Source organism: Rhipicephalus sanguineus, chromosome 3, assembly GCF_013339695.2.
Source record: "Rhipicephalus sanguineus isolate Rsan-2018 chromosome 3, BIME_Rsan_1.4, whole genome shotgun sequence".
NCBI lineage: Eukaryota > Metazoa > Arthropoda > Arachnida > Ixodida > Ixodidae > Rhipicephalus > Rhipicephalus sanguineus.
The window spans coordinates 103,604,379-103,631,839 of NC_051178.1; the positions used below are offsets into that span (position 1 = coordinate 103,604,379).

The following is a 27,461-nucleotide window of genomic DNA, read 5'->3' on the forward strand; positions in this document are numbered from 1 at the left end:
GAAGTGAATGCAAACAGTAATTGAGCAGAAGTTATTTGAGACGGTGCACTGGGCCAACTCCTGCAGCAGCTTGCCAGCGAAAAGATTGGTAAGTGTGGTCTAGGACATGTCATAATCAAAAAATGTACCTAGTGCTTTAGCAACTTCCATGGTCGAAGAACCTAGCACAAGTCACTAGGCAAGGAGACCTTCTTGGTTTTTCAAATGTAATACTTGTGCTTTACGTTTCTTTGATCATATAATGAAGCAAGTCTCAAATGCTCCTCTCGAGTAGTTGCACTTACTATTTATAGTAAGAACTAATGCACCTGCTTACAGCAAATATTGAATGCAGTATGCACTTAGATGCACATTGAAAGAACTCCAGGTGGTGAAAATTAGTCTGGAGTCCCCTGCTATGGCGTGCCTCTTAATCACATCATGGTTATAGCACGTGAAACCCCTGAAGTTGAATTATTGATGTATATTTGTCAGAAGTGACTTTGTCATAATGTGGTTTGACAGTTGCACGTCAGCTGTTCAAAAGCTCTTGTCACTGCAAATTTCCAGTGATGAAACACTTCCGAAATTGCAAGCAGTGAAAGACACAGCACACTGTTTATGGTAAATATCTTTATTGATTCTATGAAGTAAATACACTTCTCATGGACAACAATTTATACTTTCTACAGGACGTGTTACAAGCTGTACTAAAAAGAGCCAAAAAACCATGTTTGAGTGCTGTTTAGTACTGTGGCACTTGTATGTAGCTGCTCTACCTCTACGACTTGGAGTAATGATACTGCAAGTTCGCTACGCCTGGCTTGCAAGCCTGAAAATTGGTTATCGGCTGCCACTTCACTACCACTGAAGTACGCTGCAAGAATCCCATGGAAGATCAAAGACGACAAACTGGACTATGCTCGGAACGGAAAAATCTCCAAAGCGTGCACAGGGCGTCCCCTGCTTAACAAGAAACATTCCCGGCCAAACATTCAATTTTCCCGTGCTAAGTCTATGGCAGAAGATTCGCGCAGCGCAGTAAAACTGTGCAACCAGAGCTCTAAACCATGACAAGAACTACCGACCAAGAAGTGGAACTTCGGACCCAAACGGTCCAAGGGATAACGCTGCACTCTTCCACAGAACAACCAGCAACACAACAAGGCTGCATATCCTAGAACAACAACATCACTCGCAAATTGTCTGAGAAACTTTGACGTGTGCTCGCGTTGGCTCTGTGGCACAAAATATTGTGAACTTACGAGCGGCAACTTCCCCTCGATGACTTGCACTTACTGGACAAGCTGCCTGTAACCCGCCTGGCAAACAGGACTGGAAGGAAAGCTTTTGAATAATTTAAACTGAAAAAGGTAAACGTAATCATGACAACGAATGAATCCGTCGAGCAAGTTATTAGTGGCGAAGTTTCATGCCCTTTTGTTCTCAAGAGGAACGGCCAACAGAAAATTTATGCATGTTGAAAGCCGTCTTTGGAGCACACGTCGAAGTCTCGCGGCCAACTTGCAACACAGGTAAAGATGTGTCAGGCAGTACAAGAGTCACGCGCAGCACGTTGCTACACGACATTGGCACACCACAAGTTGCGCTAAAAAGCCAGCCGTGCACCCCAAACTTTTTCAGTCCCTCGCGTCGCAAAACACGCCATCTAAGTTTATACATCAAGCAGCAAGTCTTGGCTGTGCAACAGTAAGCTTTACACACTGCTTCTTTCTCGAAGACTGTGGGTACTGGGAGTTAGAGTATGCCTTGGATTCCAGAATATACTTAAAACCTGTGTAGTATTAGCGCTAAAACATCACTGCTTAGTCTTGCGACACCTAATGCGACAGGTAGCAGAGGATGCAATGCTGCGGTCACTCTTTTTTTTTTTCATTGCTTGAGTGCTCCAAGGTTCTGTATGATGCACTTGCCAAGGCACCATTTCACGTTTGCTGATTAGCAGTGTGAGATGACAGATGACAAATATTCATCAGTAATTAGTAATGTCAAACGGCAAGAGCTGGTACTTGACATGCATCAAATGTTCATCAGTAATTAACGTCAAATGTCAAGAGCTGGTACTTGACATGCATCAAATGTTCATCAGTAATTAACATCCAATGGCAAGAGCTGGTACTTGACATGCATCACTGGCTTTTAACAAACTCTGTTTTCATTTTAAAATGTAGAATTGCGGGTTAAGCATTGTTGCTGGATTTATAAGATTTTTGTCTTGCCAGTTAGTGCACGCTGTGAAATCAAAGATGTACCAACGCTATATGTATCGTCCTTAACAACATGCTGCTGTGTAACACAGAAGCTGACTGGACTTCTCAGAAGCTTTCTCCAAATACACATCAGAAAGAAATACTGTTAAAGGGCAAATGTTGAAACCTTCCTGCCTCAGCAAAAAGAACAATGGCAGGGACAGATAGCTTAGTGCAATAGAGAGCACTTGACACCATAATTACTGTTGATGTGACCTGTCTACCTGGCTGTGTTAGAACATTGAACTCTGAAACTGGCTTTGCAGAGACTGGAAAACTCGCATAGTGAGCAGCATAAGCTGTTTTTTTTTTTTTTTGTCCAAAGATACGCCACCACCAGTGCATGTTACCAAACACACATAAAAAAATGCACAAAATGACTCTTGGGCAACTCATAAGACGTGAATGGATGGATTACAGTTTGCTCGCTTGCTTGCGAATGCTTTTTTTTTTTATGGACGAACGAAACATTTGCTCAACACTTGCTCATGATTGGCTGCGGAGTGGTGCTACACATAGTCGCTGTGGTGGACATTATATTATTGAAAACATGGTTTCAAAGCGTCAACAACAGTGCAGTAAATCCGACAAACCGAAGAAACAAGAACACAACAACATATTGCACTAAACTACCACAGCACATGCCACGTACGCACTACATGTCAACAACCAACGGAAAAATGGACCAACGTTGAGAACATGTGCATGACGCCAAGAAACATGATGGGTCCTCACCGGTTCTCCAAACGGCCCAGTGGGGAAATGTAGTGGGCGCTCTGAGAAAGAAAACGCTTTCGTGCAGTTTCGGACGCGAGACACTCGTCGTCAAACCGTCTGCAGCCTGAAAGTGCACGTGGAACGTCGTTACCATGCCTTTGCATGAATTTTGTGCAAAGTGCTCAAACGCCGCCTTCAACAGTAAACAAAACAGTCTCGTGCATTACATTTGTGTGTCGGAGGACGAAAAAAGCAGATAAGTACAAGTCAAATTTGAAAGACTTATCATGTGACAGCGCGTGACAGCTTCCGTATAAAGTGCTAGATTCTCTAACAATGCAAGAGCAGTTGCTTAGCGAACGACCTACACGGAGGAGCCTATGTGCCTCTTTCTAGTGCTGAACAAATGCTTGCAAGTGGGAGCTTCAAGTCCACGCTCATTGCGCAAGCTTGGTGTAGGAAATAATCAATGCCGAAAGATACTCGGCCTTTCAGTATTAACCAACCGTGACTTGTTAGCAGTCACTACAAGCACACCTAATATTGATCTATGTAATAAAGCCACCTAGCCTCACTTGCACACAGGTTTGCTGCAAAGGCAAGCTCCTTAAAACTATTTGGAATCTTTCAGGAAGACCGCCCTAATTGTTTTCCATGTATGCGCGCTTCCAGTGAGGGGTACAATAATTGAAGGCTATCAATGTTTCTAGCTTTCATGTCACTAAAAAATGCTTTAAGGAACTACTGCACCGTCAAGAGCAGCATGTAGGTATACCACATGTAAATGCACCAAACACTTAAAACAGCTTTTTCGTGTCCCGTTTTGGCCAAACGATTGAAAGATTGAAAAGAGCTGGTGCAGCTAACCAAAATACTACTGGTTCAATGTTTGCTCATTACTGCAAATGCGCAGAAGATTTACGTGACAATGAGGACATGATTTACTTGTAGTTTATGCTGTGCCGACCGCTGCAGGGCAACCAGCTGTATGTAAGAGCAGTTTCATTCGACGGTAGCCTTAGAAGAATGAACACACACTTCAAGACTGTGTTCCAAGTATGTGGATGGACAAGCTTCGTTCCTCGCCCAACGCAGGCATTATCGTTGGTGTTTCATGTCTTTATAAAAGCGGGAACCACCGCACTGACGCAATCGTCGAACAGCCCCCTCTCGGCGATGTCGTCGCTAATGCGCTGTGGTTTACGTGGGGAACAAGCTTACTGTCCAAGTGTCCTTGTGTGTCAGCATTCATTATTTATAGTAAGAAACACGTCTGTAGTATTGCCATCGATTGTGTTTATATGTAAAAAAAGAGTTGCTTCTCTGAGTTGGAGAGGGGCAAGCAGTAATTATGAAATTGTTGCATGAAGACCAGATCATGCCTGTCAGTGTGCAAGTCCGTTGAGTCTTTCAGATCACTCATGATGGCCCACAGTTGATGTTGGTTGTGGAGCATGGTTTGCATAATACATTGTGCCGGCACTTTCTATGCCTAACGAATAGTGTTGCAAACACTTATGCAGCCCAGTGCAAAGTAGCTTCCTGAACCAGCCTTAGACATTTTCGCTCAGCATTGAAGCCTGCTGTGTCTACACCAACTCGGTGAGCAAACAGTAGCAGTATGCTTTGTTTGTGCTTTTCCTGTGACGATTGCGTGTCGTCGATTTACTACTCAAATTAATTCAAATCAGTGCCATGTTGAGTATGCTCACCATTAACTTTCATCTCAGTATGTCTTTTTTTTTTGTCAGGCAAGAAATCGTGTCCCTTCATGCAACCTTATGATTCTCACTTCATAGAATGTGCAAGGGTACAGGCACGTCAGAATTTTCTCAGTGCTTCAGTACTTGAGAGAATGACCCCATCAAAAAAAAAAACATGAACATCATACAGATGCAGTGATTTTCAGTGTTTCTGCTTGAAATCCTCGTTTGTAGACAACAACAAAAGAAACTGCTTTAAATAAGCAGGCATGGCTGACATCTGAATCTTAATGTGACATGTATGATGGGAAAAAACAAGTGATGAGTGTAACATCTAAAGTTCATTCCTCAATGCAGTAATGCACCAATATATTGTGAGCCTAATAATATGAAAGTAGGAAAGAAACATACTGTTGGAAAAACATGATTATTTTATGCTATTTATAGATTGCCTTTTCATCTTTCGCAACACGCAGATATTTTATCATGCAAACAGGCACATTCTTAGGACCAACAACACAAGTGTTGTTTTCAGAACTGTGAGGAGGTGTACTGGATGATAGTAAGCTTCAAAGTTGTGTCACCTTCCCTCGCTGCATTGAGTACATGCAGTGCATGCAGTAAACAGCCACAATGTGTGGAAAAGCATGCGTGCCCGCATTGTGTAAAATGTGTCACATCACTGATGCTCATAGAGGAAAGGCAACCACACAATGAATACTAGGCATCTCCGACTGCATCGTGAGGAAACTAGGTTTCCTTGCTTTTACAGGAAGGAATGCATGCAAAGCCCAACTGCAGAATATGAGGAAGAGTGTGCTCCTCTTGAGAAGCAGTGTGGGGATGGCGTGTCTGAAAAAAAAAAAATTATATGCGTCACCCCATAAATGACATCAGAAAATCACTAAACCCCAACAGAGGTGCCAAAATGCTGGTAGCAGGCACATCCTACGAGATCCAACTTCGGGACTGCACCATTGCACACTCTACGAGTGTCTGTCAAGGCCAGTGTCTACTGCCCGGCCCCCCTCCGTTGGGAGAAGCTATGCGGCAGGGGGAGAAAGAGAGGGGGCTGTCACGCGATCGCGTCTCAGCGGTGGCACAAGAGGCGGTGTAGGTAGGGGATGGCGGGCAGCGTCATGCATCTGAGTCGGAGGCGCTCGACAGCTCGAGCTGGGAGCCCCACCAGTCGTGCACTTCACCAACCAGGGAGCTCATGCGGAGCGCCCGGTAGCCCGCGGCCCCGTTGTTGTTCTCCTCTTCGTCAGGCGTGGGCGACGACAGCTCGCTGCCCTCACTCACGTCTGGCAGGCCCTTGGTGCCTGCCAAAGGCACACATGCAGCAAACATCATCATCTTAACTCAAAACCTGTTGTAGGACAAAGACTTCTCCTCATGTTTGCCGTATAACTCTGTCTAGCATCACCCCGCACTCACAGTGTATATTCTTTTTGCAGTATTTGAACAAAAGTGTTTTAGCATACTTGCTGCATGTTACTTGCACAAAACTACAATATTCCCTGGGTAAGGTGAAGCAAAGAGATGTCGTAATTTACATGCATGGAAATGTAGCAGGTACTGCTAGATGTGAAATAAACATTAATGTAGAATACATTATCATCAGTATGAAATAGCGTAAACTTCCCCATATATATTCTTTAGAACCTACGAGCATACGACATTGAAGGTACACCATGCATTGTAGGCGTTGTAGGCCCACAGAAGTGCTTCTGAAGGTAATCCTGCTGGTCACTCACTTTTAACAGTGATAACTATTTTATGTGAACTTGATGCACTGAATGCATCCCACATAGCAGAATTCCACTGCATTTAGGTTGCCAGTAAAACACAAGGCAATGTCGTGAGTCTGACATTGGCATTTGTTCACAATTGATGCATTTCAACGTAATATCACTGGGATGCAGTCAGCACTTGGGAAATATTGACGTTGGCAATGCACAAAAAAAAGAGACGGTAACTTCTAGTCTGGGAGTGTGGCTGTTATATTGGCCTTTAACTGCTAAAAATAGTAGAAAGGCACGCATTGCTGCTTTGCGGCAATTAGACAGCCTTACCCAGCAAAAGCAAATTATGTACTAAGTTGACGCAGTCCACAATTATCTGCCCATGCATTGCAGCAAAATATTTCAGCTGTGCATACTGACCAACTGGGCGCGAGGCCCATTTCTTCATTTGGAACCTCTCCTTTTCAACTCTGGTGGTGCCTTCCGAGAGAGAAGGAATAAGAAACTTGCGGCCTCCCTGTGAATGAATGAAAACACTGCTTTCGTCATACAAGTTCAAAATTTCAAAGGACTGAGGACATAGATTTCGAAGAGAGAATAAAGAAATACTGAGAAACAGATGAGAAACAAACCAAACATAAGGAAAACCTATTCGTACCTGTGTTTCACTTACACTTGGTTTTTCTTTTTCGTGCATCTCAGAGTGTCCTGCATCCTTAGTTATCTTTACTGTCCTGAGTTCTTTGCTTTGGGTTGCATTGTTACCATATTGCTCAAGAATGAAGCAACTAGCCCAACAACATGTTTTGATAAGTTGCATCTTCACCTCTGGTTTCAGGCCAAGAAAAACGGTTTTTACGATACCCATTTGAAGGAGACGGCTATACTTTCTCCACTTCTTATGCGTAGAGACGCTATCTAACTGCAATAATCAAGTAAAGAATTAGTTTTTTACATCCAATTTGGCAATGAGAATTGACTCAGAAGAGCAGGTATGTCCCTGGACAGTCTTTGGGACTGAGGAGGCTTAAGAAGGGCCCAGTTCCTTGCAGAGTCTAAAGAACCCGGGAAGTGCTGCTAATTTTGGGCCACCAACCTGTGAGGAGATGCTGTCTGAGCGACCGCCAAGGCCCTTCTTGCGCAGCCTTAGGGACGATGAGGGTTCCTCCTTTCCCTCATCCTTGAGGGCTTCCGAGGTGGAGGGCTTGTTGGGTGCTGCTTCTGCACCTATGCCCCCTGGAAACAGGGCCTCGTTGGTGGCCCGCAGGCTGTGGATCAGGCTGTTCTGCTCCTTCTGCTGAAACCGTTGCTGCACAGATATGCATGGGAGGCAAGGCCCCTACAGGTCAGTCTTTTTGGTTCACAAAAGAAAACAAAATACACTCTTAGAGAGTGGCCTTGCAACACTTGTCTATAAATCTTATGTCTACTGTGTCCCCAAACTATGCCTACATCCTAAAGCTACATGTGAACGAAAGATCCAAGACACAAAGCCGCAGCAGCACTGTCCATGTCTTCGTGTCTTTCTTTCATCAATATATATGTTTATACTATAAGGATACAAAAATAAGAAAAACTAGCTAACTAGCCTCAAACTTTTTCTTTGTTATGTACCCTCAAAGCTTTCATAGATGGATACAGACTCCCTTCCTTAAAAACTAAGAAATGCTTCTAATTCGTGTCCAGTCAATGGAGCTACTGCTTTTTTTTGTTGGGTGAAACTGCCCTTAAAGGTGTTTGCCAGTTTCTAAACAAACGTAATGTCAAATTTTATTGTCTTCCGATGTGCTGTGCTAGTTCTAAATTAACATTACATGGCTACTTACTGCCTCCAAGTTCTCGGGCAAGTTCTTAACAGTATGTATATCGAGCAGGAAAAGCAAAGTGCCAGTGCATTGCTGACGTGACGAGTGGAGAATCTGGGGAGAATGCAGGTAACACACCGCTTTGATCCTTCGTAGGCACTTGTCTAGCCACTCGCGGATGGTCTGCTTGGCCACTTCCTCTTCTATGAGGTACTCCAGTTCCTCCCGGGCCAGCAGCTCTTCCAGCTGCAGGGCCTTGCGGATATCCACTGACCGGTACGACAACATGCTGCACGTGCATATTGGGACAACGTGTGACAACAGTGTACTTAGCGGTGATCATCGAGTTCTAAACAAATCGTAGCATTTCATTAAATTAGGCCAAGAAAAGCATAGGGGTCATCAGTTGTCTTTAACTATAATGTAGCAGTTATGATGCAAATTTAAAGGAATTACAGTGGGCGAAAAATCACCCATTTTGTCGGTCAGATCTGAATTCACCACCTTCGACCGCGTCCGATGCTCTACCAATTGAGCTATGACGGAAGGTGCTTCCCCATTCACTTCATTGAGTATTGGACAAAGAAACACCTTTCGTTATAGCTAAATTGGCAGATCATTGGACGTGTAATTCAAAGGTTGTGGGTTTGAATCCCTCCACTTTAATTCATATCAATTTGCATCTTAATTACTATGCTACAGTTAAAGGCTACAATTAACAGTCCCCTGTGCATTCCTTGGCCTAATTATTAGTCTGTTGTATTCTTTTGGTTGTGTTTAACACGGAAACAAGCCCCTAGTAAAAGTTCCCCTTCTTTCGTTCATAGAATTTCATTATTACATACAGTTTAACTTTAACTGACAAGTTATTGCACATTGTCCTTGGTATATATTTATTTAGCTGTTGTTTGTAACAGCTTTGCAATCTACACAGAGCAAACATAATCAAAGTTCTCTGTATATACATCCTCCCTGACAACCTGAATGAAAGGAATGACACTTACTTGAGCACATCGTGGAACGTCACATCCTCTCCATTGTGGAGGCGCTCCATTTCATAGCACATGTGTTTGAAAAGCAGCCTGTCTTTTTCGGGATCCACTTCAAGACGACCCTTTGAGAAAAATAGCAAAACCACTTAAATTAGTATACATATATGTACATTACCTGAGAGCTGTGCAAGCAAAAAAAAAAGTGGAGAAAAAAAAATGTTGAAGACCTGCCATTTTCAGCGTCTCTCAGATCATTTCACTTAACTGACAAGCTAGCCTTCACTAAATTTTACACACCGTGCAGCTGCTCCAAACTACAGAACCAATTTATTTTAATTTCTTACAGTTCACCATGTTTGCAAGAAGAGTGAAGCCTAAAGGCATAATAACGCTGCATGAAGTATTGGAGCTCATAGGTAAATAATATTAAAAGGGAAGCAAATAAAGAGTTTGGGACCATTCTGTACTGAAGAAGTCACTTACTTTTAGAAGCCTTAAGACGAATTTCACGCGCCTTATTGGAATCAACCCCTGGAAGAAAGCAAAGAAAAATGTTCCAAGCATTGTAACACTGCATGAGAGAGCCTGTGAGTAAATCAGAGGTCATTACCCTTTGCTGAATATCAACCATGTTCCATGTGTTCTGAAAATTTCGAATGTCTGCATAGCTTAGAAGTGCATCTTCTTCGTTGGAGTAGAACAAGGAAAAGTTCTCCATAATGATAGCTGAAAAAGTGACAAGAATCAGAGGGAATTCCTGAAGAGGCAAATGGTGCATAGTGTGAAAATAAACTTCAGTTTCAAATTATTTATTATGCATAGTGTATTAGTGCAGTTAGATGTGAAACAGTATCCACAAGGAGATCTAAATGTATGAGATTAAAGGCAAGGCCTGGTAATGTTTTACAAACAGGAAAAATTAAAATTATTGCAACAGAGGGCAAATTGTTATAGTATTACATGCTAGATATCCAAGTGTAAATAAATACATATACAAGCGATGAAACGTAATGGTGTAAAAAGAATACAGTCAGAAACACTTATATCCATATTCAAGTGCCATGAAAGTTCCATTGTTAAAACCGGGCTGCATGTAAATAAGCAAAATAGGGGGATGGCAGAGCTGTTGTGAGAAAATTATAATGGTGGGGAGGCCAGTGCCTCTCCCCACTACCTTCATTCATGTGGTCATGGCTATTATTGTACCTTTCAAAACAAGCCGATGTAATCCAGAAACTGTAGTGCTCCCTCCCAGACGCCCACCGATTCACAGAAAGTGGCAGCAGAGATGTTGACATCAGGTCCTTGCTAGTTGGTGCGGGCGATTCAAATTGAGCAGCAGCACCAAGGACTTTCGTTGGCAGTGTTCAACACAATAAATTTGTTTATTGGTGCACAGAAGGTGGTGATAGACTTCTGCGCAGATACTAATATATCAGTCTAACCAAAGGTAATAGTACTTTCATTTAGCCTTCTTTTAATATCAGTATTTTTGTGCTTGCTGTCTGCTTTGTAGCGATACACTCAAGTCGAGGTATGACCGAAAGTCACATCTCTCTCCAAGATATCACCAGCAAGGCAGTTGCACAAAGTGTGAACACACAATCACATTCGGTAACTTGTTAAGCCTCCTTTATGTACTTACCCACTAAAAGATTTAGCACGATGTAAGTAATAATAACGTAAAAAGAGCAGAAGAAGATAAGACTCCCAGTGAAGTTCCCGCAATCGGTTTCCCAGTAGTTGGCAGCAAGGGTGCAATATGGAGGACTGACCTGAAGAATGAAAAGAAAAAAAAAAGGAGGTTTTTCATTTTTAATTTTAACCGCAGTGGTAATTCTACATGAATGCTACCGTACGTTTGTATAGGGTATTAATTTCATGACATGATTATTTGAAGACAATAAATTTAAAACCATGTTAAAGCACAAAATAAACACAACGCAGGAGTGCTGACTCTGGGCTTGTTTACACAGGCGTAAAACCCAGTGTCACACCTTTTTCATTCTTGTGTTTTCACACATACACTAGTGCATACACATTATTTCACATTAAGTAGCCTCACATAAACTCTTGTTTATTCAGAGCATGTAAGCTGGTACAGAACAATTAATGTAATTGGCATTATTGCTTCTAGGCTTTAAATATGGTGATGTTTAAGCATAATGAAGAGGTTTTTGCTCTCCCTTGAGGTTTATTACCTTATATCTCACTGTATAGAACTTGCAAGTTTTCTTTTGTGTTTGCAATCAGTTTAAAACAGAGCAAATGGCTGTATTGTTACAGACTGCATGTGTCAATGCAGAATTTAGAAAGTGCAAACTAGGCTAAAACTCTCCCTTGTTAGAGGGCTAGTTTAATGACCAGGCTTAATTTTCCAATTCTATTCATAAACTAAATTGCACATTACAAGGGGAAAAAAGGGTATGCATACAGGTACTTACCATGCAGTCGTGCATGATTTTGTTCCAGTCTTCTCCGGTGACTATCCTGAATAGCATAGCCATTCCGTTGGGGGCGGTTTTAAAGTTTGCTTGCCTGAACCAGTATACATGAAAAGAGAGAAGGAGCTCAAAAAGTATGCCAGTCGAGAACAGCAGCAAACAGAAAGGTGCAAATCCCGCAAGACTGCGAAACAAAAAATGCGGTCGATAATGATACACAAAGACTGCTAGAAGGGGGAAGGGAAGGAATAAAGCATGATGTGTTGGTTAGCTGGTGGGCATGTGTTAGGAAAGACCACAAATGTTAAAGCAGCGAATTGGAACACTGTTGTCATGTCAAGCTGCGCATGAAAGAGTTCCTTCACTTTACATCAAAATAAAGGCTTTAATAACCATGTTCCTATATTTTCGTGTGAAAAAACAAGCTCACAGTTTTGCACATAAATTATTGAACTTTGAGATATTATCAACAAAAGAAAGACGACATAGTACTATTTTAATGCGATGTAACATAATGAAACATGTGTTAACAGGAAGGCAGATTAGCACTGTGTGTGTGTGTCATCTCCTCTGGCCCTGCCCAGTCACGCTGCGTTGTGTTGTCATGGATCCCAATGAACTAGCCTGCCAAAGTACTTTCCCCAGGTTCAAAGTGCTGTTTAAAACCAACCTGACTAAATGAGTGAAAGAAAAGCCAATGAAATGTTTTGGCTCATGAAATGGCTGAGTGGTACAGATTTGCAACATGATAAACTAGCTTTCGATGCCCCTGTCGGATGATGGGGTGTATAATTTGGTGCTGCTGAGTTGTGTTGTACCCAGTCAGCAAACTCAATTGCAAATGTGATATGTCGCACGAATACCAGATGTGTGAACGCTTTCAAACGAGTTACAAAACTAGCCTGTTTCTATGTTTGCACACATGAGGTTGGTTTTGTTTGTGGAACGGATTGCAGCTATACATTGCAGCTGATAGGTAAGCTTCAATATTATGGCAATGCCAGCTTTGACTTGCACACAACTGAGAATTTCAAAGTAGGATTAATCTATGCTTTCCACGTCCTGTTCATAAATACTACCAGCCACAAATGAAAAAGTTGCATACTTTTACGCAGGTGCATTTCTTTGCATATATGGTACTAGTCGAAACAACTGCTCTCTAAGGATTTTTGAAATTGCAGTCGTCGGAGTGGTGCCTCTCATGAGATCAACACAAGCCAATTTTATGAACAAACAAACAAGAAAATAACATGCTCTGAAGGTTTCCCTCTTCTGTCTTCTAAAGTGTGCATGCATGCTGCATGTTTAGGGATCAGAAATACCTAATGCAGATAGGTAGCTTTGTGTGAGCTGGTACAAGCAAGTTCTTTACACTCACCTTCCGATGTGTTCCCCAAATTTGACGTTCCCGAAGAGAATGACTCCAGTCAAAGCATAAAACAAGATGAGAAGAAACATGCCCATGATGATGAAAAAGCTTTTGTACACGGAGACCACCACAGTCAGCATTAACATCTTCAAGGTGGCCTGTAAAATATTGAACAGCAAGAACAATGCTCATTATAATGCAGCAAACATGTGTTCTTATGTTTTATGAGTTCTACGGTGCTTTACAAGTTCTACTGCACTAATGAAACACGAGTTGTTAGAATAAATCAATTCAATAGCTACAGTTTAACTCTAGAAGTACTGCCTACTACTGTCATTTCTGGTTTTCTCCTGCTACAGCCCTGCATCCATTAGCACCAACTACAGCTCCACAATTTCAAGATACGCAGATATTGGTAAGTGATGTGCTCTTTCCTTACTGAACAGGAAAGCAACACAATGCAGTTGAATTTAGGTCCACTGAGAACATTCACTTTCCCTCATCGTTCGTTTTATTCTATTTCTCTAACGCACTCATTGCGTGTGATCCAATTGAGGGACCTCTTGACCTCTGTCTTCAACTGCAGCCTTGCCACTCACTTTTGTTAGGGGTTCTTATATGTATAAATAGTACATTAAAACTAAGGAACAGCTTCTCTCTACAACCACTTCACAGAATTTATGAGGCTCATTGCATTTAAAAGAAGAAGTTAACATCTAGTGATGGTATAAAACAGGTGCTCACATGAAAAATTGCAAAATCTCAGGAAATGAAACTATCAAATTTACAACTTTCTAGCCCAGTGAAAACAAATGATATAAAAATTCTCTAATCTGTATATAATACTAATAATGCATCTAAAGCAGACAGTACTGATGTATCAAACAGCACTCCGAAATTATATTGGTATGACTTAAGTAAGGTAAACGTGCTGCTTATTCAGAGCTGTAAAAGGACTTCAAGTGCAAGATACTCACATGTTTACCAGTAATAGTGAAGAAACGTAATATAACCACAACAAATCCAAATGAATTGCTGAAGTCATTCTGTAACGACAAACGAGCAAGAAGCAATTAACTTCAGTAATTCTGAGTGCAGAAAATACTATGATGTACTAGTCTGTGAAGAAAGCACAGAAATTTTTAAAAAATTCAACTTTGCTTGCTACACCAGATTTTCTACTGGAGTATTGATTTATATCTACGTATAATGATACCAGAACAGATACAGGGATGCACTGATTCCGTGTGCTCACCATCATCATAAAATGCATGATCACCCAGATGACGCCGAGAAATGTGACGAACAGATCATATCGATTTCTCCTGCTTTGCCAGTATCCCCTGGGTGTGAAAGCAATGTTCTTCATAGTAACCTGCAATATCAATCAAAGTACATCTTTTCAGCAATATTGATCACAGCAGACTTCCCATGCCACTTAAAATCACGCACTTTTGTTCTGATGCAAGGTTTCTGTAAGAAAGTATATACCATTTTTTTTAGGCTTAGACAGGAGCTAAATTGTTTGTGCCTGGCACAAACATACAACATTTAGTACACATATTCAAGTTATTCCTGCTTTTAAGTTTCTTGTTAAATTTCTTCATGTTTTCAGACATAAACATTCAAAGATATTACATGATTTTCATGTTACAGGGAACAAGTTTACACAGCTGAGGATCTGGCTACAGTGAAATCTCATTGTGTAAACCCATCAGAATGAAGCAAAACATATGACTACATTCAGTGGTATTTCATTGTAAGAGGAGTCAGTGCATACGCTTGTTTAGACCAGAAGGATTGCACTAAGACTGAAAAAAAGCACTCTTATTCTATTAGAGCATAAAGTATACATCTCAATTACTTTTAATCGAAGGAGCTTTTTAAATGACTGCACCTCAGAGGGCTACGATTTGCTGAGCTGGAATTCCAGATTTATGAGCGACACTGTTTTTCTCACCACTTTGTGAACATTTACAATTTTTAGCAAGTGCACCTCTTGTGCAATGCGTGTTGGCCATCTCCCCATACCAATGCTTGATAACAGCAGAACTGCATGAATGAATGAATGAATGTGACCTTTATTGAAATAAAAGGACGACTCTTGGTCGCTGTTGGGGATAAGGTGGGAAAGGGGTAAGGGGATTAAAGGGTGATGAACATCTTCACGTCACGTCCTCGCACGAATCAGTCGACCTCTCCTACACCACTCGAAACAGGCCACTTTGACTACCGTATCTTGCGAGAGCTTTTTGGGCTTCATGGTCTGACTGTATTAAGTTACGTAGGGCTGCCATGTCGGCGTGCAGCAGGTGTTCAATGTGGCGTCTGCCTTTTGAGAAAGCTGCGCATGTCCAAATGAGATGTTCTAAATCTGCTCGGCACAGCCTCTGACAGTGTGTGCATCGCGTAGAAATATTTTCACTCGAAGGTCGGGTAGCTTGCTGCCATTTGTCTAGTATGTGTGGTGTGTATGCAGAGTTAGCCATAACTTTGTTTAAAAAGATTAAAGCACAAACTACATCGGGCCTGCATGAAGCACTGTTGAGGTTTAGCAGATGCACAAGAACTATACAGTCAATTTTTTCAAAACCCTTGCAATGTACAAAGTGTCAGTATAAGCACTGTTGTTACTCCTAGAGGGTACATTTCTGACTGAAAAGAGCACATCAAAGGTTGCTAGTTTCGGTGATGCCTGCTGTGCCGGAGTGTTTATGTCCCAGAACACACAGAGCAGCAAACAGCAGTCAACTAATGGCTTCTCCTTTAGTATACGCAGCCTTTTCTTTCTTTCTTTAGGAATTAAGAAAGCACTCACCTCAACTGTAAATAATATTGTGAAACCGGCAGAAACTGTCGCAAGCGGGATCGTATGAGGTTCATCCGATTTCCACTGCAACAAGCATAACAAAGACCGGCTCAATATACAAAGAGACAAAGAAGATAGAGAACAATGGAAACTTGCTTGATTTTAACAGTGGGCAAGCAAGAGAAGCTTCCTCGGCAAAGGGACTTGGTCTTGGGCACCATCACCAGAGCGATGTGGGCACCCAAAATGCATGAATGAAGTGTGCATGCAAGTTGTAGCCTAATTAAGGACAAATTCATTGCTGAGATACTGGCTCAATATTAAGGCTTTCATTGTTTGCTCACTCTTAATCAGTTTAGCATAGATTCATGCCTGTAAATTCGTGCCTGGAAATGGAACAGCTTGGCCTAATTGACCTGCCAAACAAAGGTACTCACGCTGACGCATAGTAGGCTGCTGTTGGCCATGACAAGCATGGCGATGGCCCTCTTGAAGAGCAGGTTCTGGGTGATGTCGTAGATGAAGGCGCGCAGCTTGTGGTGGTCGGGACGAGGTGGCAGGTGCAGGGGCTGCGCAATCTTGAGTCGCTTCTTCAGGTCACACCAGCGGCGCTGATCAACTGTCAGTAGTGCCGTTCCCTGTTCGTCGGCAGGGCAAAAGAAGCAGAGGACGTGAGAAAAGAAAAAAGCAAGGTCAGGCATATTTTATACAGCCCATTTGCATGTCATTCCATAACCACAAAACTGCAAAGGGCCCACATCTCTGTACAAGACACAACAGAAGCCGGGCTAACTGTGCGTTGAGCGAGGTATGCAAAATAAACCTGTCATTATAGTGATCAAAATTAGGGAAGCTTGTTTACGCAAGGTTTATTCCAGCAATATACATACTACGTGTCTAGAACAAAACGCAAGCCATTAATGAAGGCTGCTAAGGTATGCTGCCCGGTTGGGGGGGGGGGGTAATGGTACCCTTGCTTCCCCTATAACTGATGATTCTGGCTATGACGACAATTGTCTACATGTCCATTTTTCTCAGATAATTGCACACATAATTATGTAACCTAGTCTTGAGAATGTTAACTAGGGTTGCTTATTGTCGCAGTATGCCTCGGTGTTGCTGTTTACTGACTTTTTGTATTGTTGTCTTCGGTTTCCTGCTAGCACATCCACCAGCATGCTGATTCCCATATATACATGTACTTTAATCACAGCACTTTTTGAAGGACACAACTGCGAGACAAAATAATGGCACAGTAAAAGGAAGAGGTTAGGCTTTGGACTTAACCCTTTGAGATGTTATGTACACAATTGTGTACACCACTTGTTTTTGCTATTGTATCATTATAGGGGCTAAGAAGGAGCACGATTCATAGAGCTTTGGATGAATTGAACCTCCTGCATGATAAGTTTGTCTTCATTTAACTTCAGTTTGCAGTGTACTCTTGCATATGATCACTTTGCTTAAGGCACTACCATATTTGACAAGTCGTTCGACGTGCCGCTTCCCGCGACCACATCAAGTTAATTTTTCTTTGTTCAACATGGACATAACCGAAAATGAATTTGCACTATATTTCTAGCCTGAGATTTCATTCTATTTATGCAAAAACAGAACATGAATGGCTTCAGAATAAACATATATTTAATTACAAAGTAATTAGGAATGCTCACTATAACACACATAAATGAACTGCATTACGACATTATTTTTGTTGCAATATAATACGAGTGCCTTGAAATAACATTGTATCGATTTGATGCATTTACAAACAGTTCTTCATAGGTGGCATCTGAAAGGGTTAATACCCTATAGTTAACCTCCCTGCCTTTCTTTCTTTCCCCCCTCTCTCTCTCTCTTCATCTCTACCACATTTGCACCGACCTCGGTAGTGTTCTTGGTCCACATACTTTAGGTGCCTTGAAAATGTTATTACTACTGAGACCACAAAATATAATGGTGGAGTAAGAGAGAATACATTAGGTTATGTGCGTACTTATCAAGCAAGCAATGCGAGTACGTGAAAAAAAAATGTTGAGTGCAAAATACTGGGTGTTTCGACAGTTACTTGCTACTTCTACATTCAGAGAAAAACTAGACAAAGCTTCTCACCTTGTTTTCACTGTAGTTTGCAATCACAACGCCGACAAACAGTGTCAGCCCAATCATACAGCCAAGAAACACAAATATGTGAATGTAAATGGCATGAACCTGAAAAGTAATATAGTTTCTTCACTTCTTACACCTTTCATAAAAAATTTAAATTAGGCGTCATAGTACGAAATGTCATTATGTAAACATCAATACTGTTTTTGGCACTACAGTATCGCGCTTGTGTGAATTTTAGCACATGACTTTAGTTTCGCGCATGACTTTAGTGATAAAACTTAAGCTTACCTGTTCTGCAACCGAAAAATAATGCCCAGAAAATGGCATGTTGATAGCGTGTCACATCAACAAATGCCCTATTACTGAATATTAGTGAAGGTTTAATTTCTTACAATATGGGACAAACTCAGTTCTTCTGGTTTGCAGAGATGCCACATATGATTATATATTAACTAACTACATTTTCTTCCCGTCAGTTATGGTACATCAGAACACGGTGTACATTCAAATGTAAAACTAAAGACTCAATTTGTAAAAGTAGCTATTAACTGAAGAGTAAATGCCATTAATCTTCACTAGACAGCAAATAAAGCACTCTTTCACCACTATAAACCAGACAGTGATCAGGTTTGCCCTTATCAGATGCAATTAAGTATATTTTGCAGAAGTGGCTGTCAGCTCACTTTCTCATTTACCTGCATAGAAGAAGATATCAACATTTCAAAAATGTCATGGTAGCATGAAAATTATCGTTCTTCTAAGCAAGCATGAGGGTCAACCATGCTACTGCAGCTGATGTTCGGAACTTGAGCAGTGTCATAGCCACATGCAAGCGCTAATAATGTGTTAGTTATGTTAACACCTAAACTATGTTTAGTATAATAGGAAAAGAATGAGCATCACAAAAATCAAGGCTTTAACACTTCAGATAATGCACATTGTGCCACTTTTGAAACATTTTCTTTCAGGTAGATATCACGAAACATTTTTTATAGTGAATACAGTAAGCATTATGAACTTAACAAACTGCAAGCCACCACTGGAAGTGCCAGGACAGCACACACAAGTAATATTTCGATGGAACAAATATTAAAGACTAACATAAAAGTAGGATGTATGAGTTATATGGCATAAAAAGATCCATGGCTAACGAGTTCCAAGAAAACACAAGCATAAATCAGTGCAAAGGTAGGTATGTGTGTGTAAATGCTTTACAATAGCAGTTGTCACTTGGAGCCAAGCTTTGCTGACGAACATAAACATGTTTTTTTTTACATTGCAAAAGCTGAACAGAGATATGCTTCGAAACCAAACTGACATTCAGACTTATGCGATTCTTTATTCTCCACAGGAATGGTAAAGGTATTTTTTACATATAGGGACCAACTTAATGCACAGTTTATTAACAAAAGTAAAAAACTTTATAAAAAAGTAGCATAACGAACCAGGCTGAAATTCCTTGACTGGCAGGTAGAAATACTAAAAACTTTGTAATATTCGCATAAATTTTACTTTTTACACAATGTGAGAACATTTGCTTCAAAAACTATGGCTGGTGGTGGCAAATGACTCCTTATAACCAATTCACTCTCTATTCAGGCAAAGCCACTGTGGAATTGTGACAACCGCAGCATATTATGTGATGTGTTTTCATTTCCATTCCATGGCTAGTTTTTATTATCTTCAGCACAACATATTACAAGTAAATAACTAAACTAGTAACTGATAGCTAGTGGAAGGAATTTTGTACATGAAAATTTATTTGCTCTAAACTGTGCTCACTAAAAGCGTGCAACTACAAGCCCTAAATTAAAGTAGCTAATAAGCAACATCAGTGCCTCGGCCAAATGGATGTGACGACAAGGGGCACATTAAGATATCACAAAAAAAGACAACATTTACAATGCAACCAGAGAAAGCACAACAAACAGATGGAGCACACCACAGCATATTGGATTTATTTTTGTGTTCTATTCAGTTGATCTATGATCTTTTTTTTTTTACGATAGTATCAACACGAATGCATTGAATGAGTATGTGAGTGTTCATGCTGGAGAGAGACTTACTGGCCCCAGCCTGTGTAGGAGAACATCACGAATGTCTAGCCATCCCTTGAAAGAGAGCACCTCAAAGAGTGCTAGCATAGCATTGCCAATACTGTCAAAGTTGAACCTGCGAGGGTTTGCCCTAGGGGCGGGGAGACAGCAGCCACGTCAGAGAAAAGAACAGTCAACGTTAAGCACACTGAAGAGTACGGTAGAGAAGCGGGCCCCCGCCTCTCTTCTGTCTAGAAAGCACGCAGTGAACAAGCGTAATAAACTACGAGTGCTAGCAAGCGTGCTCTTTCTAACTGTGCCACTACCATCTACTTGACTTCCGTTTTCTTCTTTTGTCAAAAGCACAGCGTCAAATGCATTTCTGGTCATTGAAGAAAACGTAGTTTCTAAATGCATATAAATTGCTGCTAGCAAGCACATGCGGTGCTGGAACATCTTGGTCTCCGCGCGTGCTCAGTGTTTTCAGTTTGCGTGTGCTGTTGTATGGCCGGCCAAAAAATATAGGCAAGTGAAGGTGCAGGCAGATGAACAATCACTTTTATTAGGTGTTCCTATATCATCAGTTAGAACATTTGGCATGTTTCAGCTTGCGCTATTAACTGCTGTAGCTACATCAAGGTAGCCATCTACATACGGTGCTTCTTGGCACAGAAGTGAGTTGTGAGTTATTCGTTGTGAGCTGTCACAGACACAGCAGAGACTGCATCATTTCTGTTGACACAAATAAAAGTCTAGGCTACTTACTGAAGCCTGCAACTGCAATGACATATAGCCAGTGATTTTAATGTATGCACAATTGTGAACGGTGCCTAGCCACAAATTTCACTTTTCTATCGCTTTATTTTAACTTTTGTGGCCAGGTTAATCATTTTAAGATTTCTTATTATAGCAGTATATTCATGGGAAGTAGTTGCTCATTTAACTTGTGTAACAGCTCTTTACAATAGGTAAAAAATTCACATTAGTACTCTGTTTCTAACACTTTTTGTGCTGTCTTATAACAAAATTTCAAAATATAAAAGACACATTTCAAGAAAAACTTTTTATTAGCTGCTACAAATCAGAATTAAAACAGATCATTGCTCTTTCAGAGCTAAGATGTACATAACTGCTACTAGCATAAACACCTATGCTTCTGTGCTTTTACCTGGTTCAATCTATTGTGTTCGCAAATATTGACGATACAGAGTGTAAATATCAAAATCACAACACATTTTTCGAGAAGAAACCAACAGTTAAAATTTTTTTTGCAGCTGGTACTGAACTCAGGAATTACACAGAAGGCAGAAAAAAAAGTGCAGTATGTTAAAAACAATTTTCGAAGGACAGCACAGTAAATAGCCCACGGAAAGGGTTACAAACAATTTGAGCAGACAATCGGTCTATTGGTGACGCTGCTACTGACGTTCTTTTTTTTTTTTCTTTCCTTCCAAACAATCTGCGCAGCACAAAGTATTTTGTAGCCGGGTGAAGTGTGACATCAACCAAACACATTCTCAAAAAAATGTTAGTTTACAGAGCATGAAGGTGCGAGCACTGGTCTACATCTGCAGAGAGTGCAGTTAGTCTCAAGTGGCATGATTTAGTCAGCTTTTAGAATGACAGAGGTGCACAGACTGCTTTTCCCTGCTTCCGGTAGCAAGTAATCGTGTACACCTCTGCCGACTGGATTCAAGCAACTGCAGTTTCTTTTAAAAGCCTAAAAGATAAGCAGAACCTTAGCTTTAACAGGACTTGCCCAATATGCTTTTAGCATTCCTAGAGATGTCGATGTGAGCTCTAACACTCAGAGCCATACATAACTTTATATATGGCCTGTAATGCCACTTAAAAAGTAGGACATGGTAAGTTTATATTTTTTATAGCCTGTTTTTTTATTGAGCTCTTTCAGTCTGTGACCACAGTGTGCTAGTCATGTTACAACAGCTACCACAAGAACACCTTTCCAATATATCTTATGGATGCTGTTTCCTGGCATTGCAGCACCCATATCATGCTACACTATGACCATGCTTTATTGCTGAATTAGACGTTTCTTGCTATATGTACTTGTTCCTGGTATAATTGGTAGTAATTCTTGTGGTTAAGAAAAAAAAAGGCTCTATAACTAGTAACAAGTTATCTTTCTCGCTTGTTATCCCATTTTTTTTATTAAAAGGAAATGCACTTCATACAGTGGCAAAGTTAAATGTAAATGTTGCAACATCACCAGGTGTGGTTCCACCAACACTGGCCAGTGCCAAGTAAAAACGTATGTTGGAAATGTGTTTCTTAAGTTTTACTCTGTGTGTGTTATTTGAAAGTTCTGCTTCTGCATCTAACCTTTCCAATTATGCGTTGCTTTACTCGGCTGTGTATTTTGATTCGACGATGTGAACAAATCAAACTTGGCTTTCACACCATGCAGAAAATGAGAAAACCATGCCTGAATGCATGACAGTGTATGACAATGACAGGCAGTTTAACATCAGGCTCGATTATGTCATTCCACTGAGTTCTCCAGTTGAGATCACATTAGCAGCACCTTCATGATGCCAGGCTAGGGTGCCAAAAGTAATGTTAAAAGCAGTGGACAAAGGGCCTCATTGCGTGGTCATTAAAACACCACAGCTGCAGTTGCTGAGCCAGATCGCATTGCAGTCAGTTTAGTGACAACGGTTTAGTTGCAGTGCGCACACGGTGCATTGTGTCCTAAAGGACCATCACCCGAACGGAGGCATGCTTGTGCCTTGCATCCCTTGTGCAGATGAAACTCACACGGCTCACTTGCTCGATAATAATGTCTCTGACATCGGTATAGCCTTCTAAAGAGAGCACCTCAAATAAGGTGAGCAGAGCGCTGCCTAAGTTGTCGAAGTTGAAGTTTCTCGGATTAGCCCTGAAGGAAGCAATGAAGGGGGAGGGAACAGTTTCAGTTTGCCGCTGATGGCTTCACAAAAAAATCACAGCAGAATACAAGCTGTACATGGCAATAAGAGTCATGTTTGTCTATGTAGTGCTTTTTCCTTCAGGCTTGCCTACAATGGGTTAAGTAAACGCAATGTGGCTTGCACTTTTATGAAACAAGAAGCAGATGTGACATAAAAATGCCCCTGAAACTCTGCCTCTTTATTCCACTAGAAATCTCGTTCGTAAGTACTGATTGAATGTGACTGCCAAAGCAAAGCTGAATTTCCTTCCAGCCTAGCCATGCAGTGCAGAATGTAGGTGCTGCACACCTTGTGCCTGCTGCCATCACATGAGGCCTTAAAAAACTCAGTTGCTTGCACCGCCTGAGAGAAAATTCAGCTTTTTTCTTTATCTTTTCATAATTAAAAAAAAAAGCTTTTGCGGCAACAGTGCATCATAAATTTACTTTTAGCATTTCACTATCATAGTTTCAGGGAATTGCTGCATTTGGCACCTATACCTTGTGTACTGCTTTGACTCTTATTCGTTTGCTGTTAAAATAAGTGGTAAAAAAAGAAATAAACGGCACCAATGGTGCAGTAGCATGTATGATTTCATACAGTTCATTTTGAGAACAAAGAAACTGAAAGTATTCACTCTAAAAAGACAGGGCGTGCAAGCACAGACACAAGAAAGAAGTCAGGACACCACAAACGCGGCGTTTGTGGTGTCCTGACTTCTTCCTTGTGTCCGTGTTTGCACGCCCTGTCTTTTTAGAATGAATACTTACCAACTAGCTCAACTCTCTGTTATTCTAAACTGAAAGTGAAGCTTGTGCTACCAGAACACAAATGTTCAGGGACAGGAGACGTACCAAACACGAGGCACCAGGATTACAGGGTAGGTGTCGTTTTCTGCTGGCTGGAGCTTCATTTTGGTAACAAAGACCTTGCGCATAAAAAACCCAACGCACTCTTTCTGTAAAACCAAATGGAAAACAGGACGGCGACTAATTACCAGGGTGAATGTGCCTGTGAAAGTTCATCTATTGTTCATCATCAGCACTATCAGTTCTCACTACAAACTTCACTTATCAGAACTTGAAGAAGGGGAGAATGTTGTGTTCACTTAGTGTAAGTATTGTTGCTCAGTGGAACTACGCATTGTTCTTCAAGTATTGCTGTTCCAGAAGTGTGAAGTGCACAAACACAACTCAGCCATGACATTCTACACAGCATTTCATGATGCCTTTGTACACAAAGAATGCACACGTGCTTGAAATGCTGGCAAGTAATATCAAGGTGGTTAGCCTTCAGTCACTGATGTGAAAGTCTGCGATTCCCCTAATGTTACAAATGTCTCTTGCCTTTTCGCTTTTCTTCTTAAGTGAGCTACTTAATGGAATCTACTGTGGTAACTTTACCTTCTTCAGGCGCTTGTGGTGTGTACAGAAGCACAGCCCATGAGTAACAGAACCTGATTCAATTTTCAACTTTCCCTTCACTTTTCACTACTAGGATTATCACTAACTTGTGCTGGTGCAAAGCCACCAGAATCTCACTCTTTAGTAATTTGGTGCAACGAAATTTTTTACAGAGTTTCATACATAACTCAAACAATTAAAAGTGCATATATGTTGTTGGTTCTTTACAGGTTATATAGCATAGCCTAACCTTTTACCTCCATAGACGAGCTGTGCTTATGTGCATGTCTGTCGCAGACATATACTTATGTGGGAGCACTGTCAGTGAGCTAAACATTTAACTTCGAAATTCACGTAAAGTTAGCTCAAGTCAAAACAAGCAGCTGCTACTGATAGCTTGATTTCACCGCAAAAGAAAAACTAGAGTTACTTATAATCACAGTGATTACACTTCAATGAACCTACACAGACGTGCTGACCGCAAAGCACGATGATTCATATACAGTACATGCAAGAAATGCTACGGAGACCACAAAGAGTACCGTATAGACATGCAAATTGAACAATGTGATTTTGTCCTTGTTTATCTCATGGTTGAAAAACCAGCGGATGACAAGGAACTTTTATCACTCGCTAGGATTGCTGAAAGTCTTTATAGTAGCATCATTCCACCAAATGATAAAACAAAACCATTTTCTTTAGTTGAAGCACATTATGGTGACAGTCACAGCAAATTAGCTAAAGCTGATTAAATAGTCCATACTTTTGTTTTTGTAAGCCTAAGGTCCACTTATCAGGTGTCCATTTTAATGTTGCTGAGAATAAACAAATGGATGAATAAATGCAAGGAATATTCATTTAATCAATTAATTAGAAACAAGCAGGCAAGATAATTATGAAGTGCAACTGTCTCTGGTATTGATTGCTTACCCTTGTTTTGATATCCGGATCATTGCAGCGTGCTAATCGGCCACCAAACAGGTGCACACCATAACACGCAAAGACAAACATGAGAACAATTAACAGAATGGAGACCTGTAAGGAATGAGAAGTTTCAAGTTACCCAGTTGCTGCACTGTTGTTAATTGCATGAGGCACTAAATTTTTCTTGCCTCACCAATAAGTTCTGTAACATTGTAAACATACAGCTTTTCTGCTTAGTATAAACTAACATATGCATGGTAAGAGAACAGTCAGCATGTTGTACAGTGCTCGTGGAATGAAACGTGTCATTTTAGCTCTAATTAATTCATGTACTTTCGTTTCTGCCCTTCTTCGGTTTGTTCCACATCAGCGCAATATTGCCTTGTACACTTACATGAGCGCTAACATCACGTTTAGGGGCCAGATTCGTAGTGCCATGACGTAGTCATTTTGAGTAATTGCATGTGCCAGTTGTTATGCTTGAAGTTTTGATGTCATGTTTCATTCGATGAGCACCGTGTTTCTCACTGAACATGTCATGCTGAACACACTGGTACTCATTAGATCAGCAAAGCTAAGCTGCTGCTGTACTCAGTAAGTACTTCTGGAAGAAGACCAGCGGCGAACACTTACAGGAAGAGAGAGAAAATGAAAAAAGACAGGCACAGAGGTTAACCAGGTTAACAGTCGGGGAAAGACCGAGTGCTGGTTGTGCTCCTTATGCTGGAGAATAGTTTGGTCCAGTTAAGGCATGCATGGCTGGGAACATCTTCCTGGCACAATCCTTATACAAGGCATCACTGTTAGAGCAACAGCTGTTAGGCTCAAAACTCCATTACATTTACTGTGTACGTCTGTCTTTTTCATTACACCATAATCGCCATCATGTGGCAGTGAATGCATCGTCAGTCTGATACAGTTAATGCGGGCTGGCTCCAGCGACACTCTACCTTATTTGAACTGAGTCTAGTGGCTTGTGCACCATGACAATGTTTCGACGTACACAGCATTCGACATGCAGAACTTATATGTAGAATAACAACAATGCTTTACTTCAGCCTATCTACACCCCGTATTTCTCCACTTGCAACTTTCTCATCTCGAAAACTGAAATGAGAGCTTAAAAGAAAGTGTTTTCAAAGTGTGGTGGAGATAAAGAAGAAAATGATGGAACACATCCTTCCCTTTGTGATTTTTCATCTTTATTACTGAAACAAGGGACTGCAAAGGAGCATTGAGAAGATTTTAGTAAAGAAGAAAATAATGAAAGCACCAGTTGTAATCAGTTGGCAAGAATTGGCTGAACACCTTTAACTAATCAATAAAAAAAGCTGTAGGACAAGTCCACTGCATCTGAGGGGAATGATGTTTTGTGATGTCTAAAGAAATATGCAAATAAGAACAGAATAGTCTCGTTATTTTTAAGTTTCTCCTCACACTTTATATGGACGTGTTCCCTCTAAGACTAACCAGAATTGCTGAAACAGAACACACCCTTTGCAAAAATACCATAAATTCAGAGCCAAGAACATCCCAAGCCTACCAGAAGTATTTCCTTAAATCCTCGGCACAGCTCACAGACCACCTTGCGCATGTGAGGCACAAGGCTGAAGATCCTGAGCGGCCGCACGCAGCGAAGCAACAACAACAGCTGGGTGCCCGACTGTGGCGGGACTTGCTGGGGCATCCAGCACAGGAAGACCAGGCTTACCTGAGCAGGGGAAAAAAAGAACAGACTTATAATGAAATGCAAAGCTATAAACTCAACTCTGTAGCACGACATGTCTTTATTGCACCAGAGTTATTCAGTCATTGTATCACACACAGCATAGTATAGCTGTAAGGAATGGTCAAGGTCAATTGGTTCACAGAAGTAACTGTACTAGAACGATTAGTGGCACACTTAAACAAAGCAACAAAGATTGGTAATGTAATTACTAAGGCACCTAAGCATGCTTCGAGTTGAAATCTTCACAAGATGTGAAAATGTTTTTTAATGTAAATGAGTTTTTCTGCATGTGAAATCCCTTTTTTCGTGTTTGGTATATTTCTAGCCTCCTTCATGGGTTGATTCTCAAGACAGTGGACTCTAAAAATGTGCGCCAATCTTGGAGGTAGTACGGTACAAAAATACAGCCCATTTCGATGCTATATGCAATCAACTACTGCAACTGCACTTTTCATCAACATAATTTTTTTAGCAGCTGTAGCTGATTATATGAAAAC

At 41.0% G+C, this 27,461-nt stretch overlaps 1 protein-coding gene across 6 annotated transcripts in view; it reads right to left on the reverse strand.

Moving 5' to 3' along the window:
* Positions 1-597: 597 nt before the first annotated feature.
* LOC119386880 (sodium leak channel NALCN) overlaps positions 598-27,461 on the reverse strand; it is a 100,660-nt gene continuing 73,796 nt past the window's right edge. For 4 of the 6 annotated variants that reach the window (XM_049413283.1, XM_049413282.1, XM_049413284.1 and 1 more), the window contains exons 23-41: positions 26,779-26,946; positions 25,242-25,346; positions 23,763-23,866; positions 20,009-20,129; positions 17,946-18,044; positions 16,271-16,471; positions 15,843-15,917; positions 14,280-14,399; positions 14,002-14,070; positions 13,032-13,182; positions 11,656-11,753; positions 10,857-10,986; positions 9,822-9,937; positions 9,695-9,742; positions 9,224-9,333; positions 8,358-8,508; positions 7,511-7,723; positions 6,835-6,931; positions 598-5,991 (exon numbers count right to left, since the gene is read on the reverse strand). In XM_049413283.1, coding sequence (XP_049269240.1) covers positions 5,807-5,991; positions 6,835-6,931; positions 7,511-7,723; positions 8,358-8,508; positions 9,224-9,333; positions 9,695-9,742; positions 9,822-9,937; positions 10,857-10,986; positions 11,656-11,753; positions 13,032-13,182; positions 14,002-14,070; positions 14,280-14,399; positions 15,843-15,917; positions 16,271-16,471; positions 17,946-18,044; positions 20,009-20,129; positions 23,763-23,866; positions 25,242-25,346; positions 26,779-26,946 — 2,361 coding nt within the window. In that variant the 3' untranslated portion in view covers positions 598-5,806. Of the gene's footprint in view, positions 5,992-6,834; positions 6,932-7,510; positions 7,724-8,357; positions 8,509-9,223; positions 9,334-9,694; positions 9,743-9,821; positions 9,938-10,856; positions 10,987-11,655; positions 11,754-13,031; positions 13,183-14,001; positions 14,071-14,279; positions 14,400-15,842; positions 15,918-16,270; positions 16,472-17,945; positions 18,045-20,008; positions 20,130-22,756; positions 22,878-23,762; positions 23,867-25,241; positions 25,347-26,778; positions 26,947-27,461 lie in introns of all 6 variants that reach the window. The other 2 variants (XM_049413285.1, XM_037654153.2) reach the window with 2 other exon arrangements.